Here is a 3,857-nt window from a genome sequence, read left to right as displayed (position 1 = left end):
ATGGGAAAGTGCATTTCTTATGTGTTCTTTTGTGCCTTGTGGGTATAGAACAGTATATATATATATATATATATATATATATATATATATATATATATAATAACAGCTAATATATGTGGGCATAGAACAGCTAATATATATATATATATGTGCATGTATGCATGTGAGAAGTGGATGCATCTATTAATGTTGTGTTTAAAAACAATTTTATAGCTTTGACCCTATACTTATTAAGAGATAGAAAGTGGAATGAAATGTAGATACATGGTTTATGTTCAGGCGATGTATGTAAAATTATGTAAATATATGTAAAATGACACAGAATGTATTGACAGCATACCAAACAACTGTCCTGCTGTAGCAAGAAACTTTGGTTGTGCTCTGCTGCCATATAATTCACATAGCTGAGCTGCCACAGCTGTCCAGCAGATGTCACTCCCACTCACTGTACATATATAGAGCAGTGAGCACCCAGTGCAGTCAGTCATAAGACAGCAGCAGTAAGGAGCACAGGGTGAAAGAGAGCAAGAGGCTTCCCAAGCTCACCCTGGATTCCCGGAGCTCGTCACCATGCTTGGCTGGCTATAGGAGCTCCATGGAGCTAGCCAACTTCTACGAGGTCGAATCCCGGCCATCCATGAGTACCCAGCCTCATCCTCATCACGGTGCATACCCCTACAGGGAGCCCCAAGCCACCGGAGACATCAACGAGCTGTGTGAAAACGAGAACTCCATAGACATCAGTGCCTACATTGACCCTGCAGCCTTCAACGACGAGTTCTTGGCTGACCTTTTCCATAGCAGCAAGCAAGACAGAACCAAGGGAGTCATTGACTATCAGCAGGGACTTGGAGCTGCTCACCCGCAAATGTATGGCTGCATGGCCAACTATATGGACAGCAAGCTGGACAATGCTGGCTTAAGACCTCTGGTCATCAAACAGGAGCCCAGGGAGGAGGAGGAAGCAAATAGGGCTTCTCTGGCAGCCCTTTACCCTCATCATGCACCCCAGCACCCATCCCACCTGCAGTACCAGGTAGCCCACTGTGCACAGACCACTATGCACCTTCAATCTGGTCACCCAACTCCACCACCAACCCCTGTGCCAAGTCCTCACCACCTCCCCCATCACCACCACCTTCACCTGCAAGCTACATCAGCCAAAGGAATGTCTTCAGCATCTTCCACTTCTTCATCATCTTCAGAGACTCGAGGCAAGTCCAAGAAATGGGTGGACAAGAGCAGCAATGAGTACAGGGTAAGGAGGGAGAGGAATAACATTGCAGTGAGGAAGAGCAGAGACAAGGCAAAGATGCGTAATGCTGAAACCCAGCAGAAAGTCCTTGAGTTGTCCAATGATAATGAAAAGTTGAGGAAGAGGGTAGAACAGTTGAGCAGAGAGCTGGAAACCCTCAGGGGCATCTTCAGGCAACTTCCAGAGAGCTCTCTGGTCAAAGTCATGGGTAACTGTGCATAGTGTCCTGCTGCAAACAAGACCCCTTGTCCAAAAAATAACTCTTATTGACACTTCTTCCATCAAGGACAAACTTTAATCAAGAGTGAAAGAGACACTTCCTTGGACTTAGATACCACCCATGACCCCCTTCCCCAATTTTTATAACTGATGCACCTGGATGCCAACCTCTCAGACCTTTTATTGTGGTCAAAATAACTAAACAGCTAGGATGTAATATGGTGCTAGCACAATCTAGAGCGCTTCAACTTCCCATTTTCACCATAGATTTCTATTTTTGTCCATATTTTTGTACTATTTGTGAGCTTATCTTTATCATGAAAACTGTGGAAGTGGCTAAATGTTTATAATGTGGGGTAACTTTTTCTATGCTATATAGCAGTGTGCTTAGAAGCTTTAGGGCCCACAGAGGATAACAAGACATGGGCCATACGAGGTTTGAATGCCTGAACAGGGTTTATACTGTGTGCACCTTATACCTTTTATTGTGCCTTAGAAAGAATCATTATGTGCTTTATCTGTTACTGTAAGAAATCTCACCTCTAGCCCTGCTGCCTTAAAGTGCATCCCCCCAGCTGTATGTTCTTCAGATACCATTTCATATCAGAAACCTCAGACTATGCAATATATATATATATATATATATATATATATACAGCTCCTGAGTTTGCCCATCATAAGGGTCTATTGCCAAATATTTGCATAACTAAACCCGTGTGCTATAGAAATGCAAACGCACAATAACTTTATGGGAGACCCAAGCCGTGTCCTCGCTGTGGTCAATGCTGGATACTGAGGGAATTGCTATGCAAAAGCCACATTACATTGGATATATATATTATTTACTGTACTTATTTGTGTTTTGTATATATTTTTTTTTTTTGTAAATCTCAGCAATTTTAATCTTGAATAACAGTATGTAGCTGCTACTCGCTGGTAAATGTATCTTCTGGAGCTGTAAATACGGCCTGTACCTCCTTACTTTCCAAAACCTTTAAATGGACCCAGTGGAATGTGAAACTCATGTTAGTTTTTAAGCTTTATACATTTCTTTTGCTATATCTTGCCATTAAAATAACAAAAAGCGCAGTAAATGGCTGCAAAAATATATATTTTGGATAATTGACAGATGGTGCACTTGAGTTTTTATTACTGTATTTATGCATCTCCCAACCATAACCTGCAACCTGTGGCTCTCCAGCAGTGGCGTGACAACAGCTCCCAGCATGTTTAATTTTGGCATGTTGGGAGTTGTAGACCCGCCACAGCTGGAAAGCCAGGTTGCAGACCAGTTATCTAAACTTTAATAGTCAGTCTACAGCTAGTACTGATGACCAGGCGGCCCAATGTGCTAACTTATAGGAAATGTCCCTTTAAAAATCTATTTTATTCTTATTTTTTAAATGTTCTGTATGTTAAAAAAAAAGTATTGAAAAATTCACCTATTTGTTAATAATTATGCTGTGGAAACACTTCTACGTATCTGTTTTATTTGCAACATAAATAAAAAAAATATACGTTGTGAAATAATACTCTGTATTATGGTCTCATTTCAGAAAGGCAAAAATGGATGATATACTATCACGTTACAATCTAGAAATCCCAAGATATAGAGTTAAATTTATATTGTACATTAAAATAATTTACCCAGTAAGATAATGCATTCCTATAGTAAACCACAGGTGACATATTGTGATATCACTATTAGGTATGTCAAATAAAAAACACACATAACCACAATTTGACACATTACCAATTCAGCCTCTCTACTCCTTACAAATTTAGCTCTGCCGCTGTTTCTACATCAGACAAAGTAGCACTTATGCAAAACTCAGCTTTTTTGTCTCTGACAAATCCAGCTATGCTACATTAGACAACTTGGCTCTTCTGGGAAACTCAGCTTATCGTACCTTTGCATAAAAATGTTATATGCCATACAGTGCCTACTCATGTATATTATCTGCATTTTATAACTTACACAACAAGCTATGACAAAAAATGGTAAAATTGTCATTCCAAATTCCATTGTAAATAATGTTTGTAAACATCACATTCTGACATTAGAACTTTGGTTAATTTTCTTTTCACTCCGAGTCTTTCAGTGTCAATTAGAGGTGATATCAGAGTATATGGGGTTGTCTGTCTTTACACCATCTTTTTTGTGGTGTCCAGCAAGAGTATACATTGGGAGACTCCCCAATAGATAACCTCCGCCTTATAGCTATGGCAGATGCGGAATTGTAAAAAAAGAGAAAAAGTATACCACAAAGTGTTTTACATGATTTTGCTTTATGGAATAGCGCAGAGATCTGCTCTATTCTATCCTGCAGAAGAATGAAAAATATTTTTTTGGCCTCTGTTAGGTGATTGGGGTATATGAATA

General features: G+C 39.7%; 1 protein-coding gene across 1 annotated transcript; it reads left to right on the top strand.

The window, feature by feature from the left end:
• The first annotated feature begins 476 nt into the window (after positions 1-476).
• CEBPA (CCAAT enhancer binding protein alpha) lies at positions 477-2,995 on the top strand. The gene has a single exon (XM_056528384.1). It carries the CDS (start codon positions 596-598, stop codon positions 1,475-1,477), a length of 882 nt encoding a protein of 293 aa, XP_056384359.1. The 5' UTR covers positions 477-595; the 3' UTR covers positions 1,478-2,995.
• The last annotated feature ends 862 nt before the right edge of the window (positions 2,996-3,857 follow it).

The sequence above is a fragment of the Hyla sarda genome, chromosome 6, assembly GCF_029499605.1.
Source record: "Hyla sarda isolate aHylSar1 chromosome 6, aHylSar1.hap1, whole genome shotgun sequence".
NCBI lineage: Eukaryota > Metazoa > Chordata > Amphibia > Anura > Hylidae > Hyla > Hyla sarda.
The sequence above is the reverse complement of the archived record's forward strand: the minus strand, read 5'-3'. Positions and strand labels throughout refer to the sequence as shown.

Bases quoted from the DNA above. Each gene is read 5' to 3' on its own strand.
- CEBPA (XM_056528384.1), top strand. From the start codon at position 596: ATGGAGCTAGCCAACTTCTACGAGGTCGAATCCCGGCCATCCATGAGT.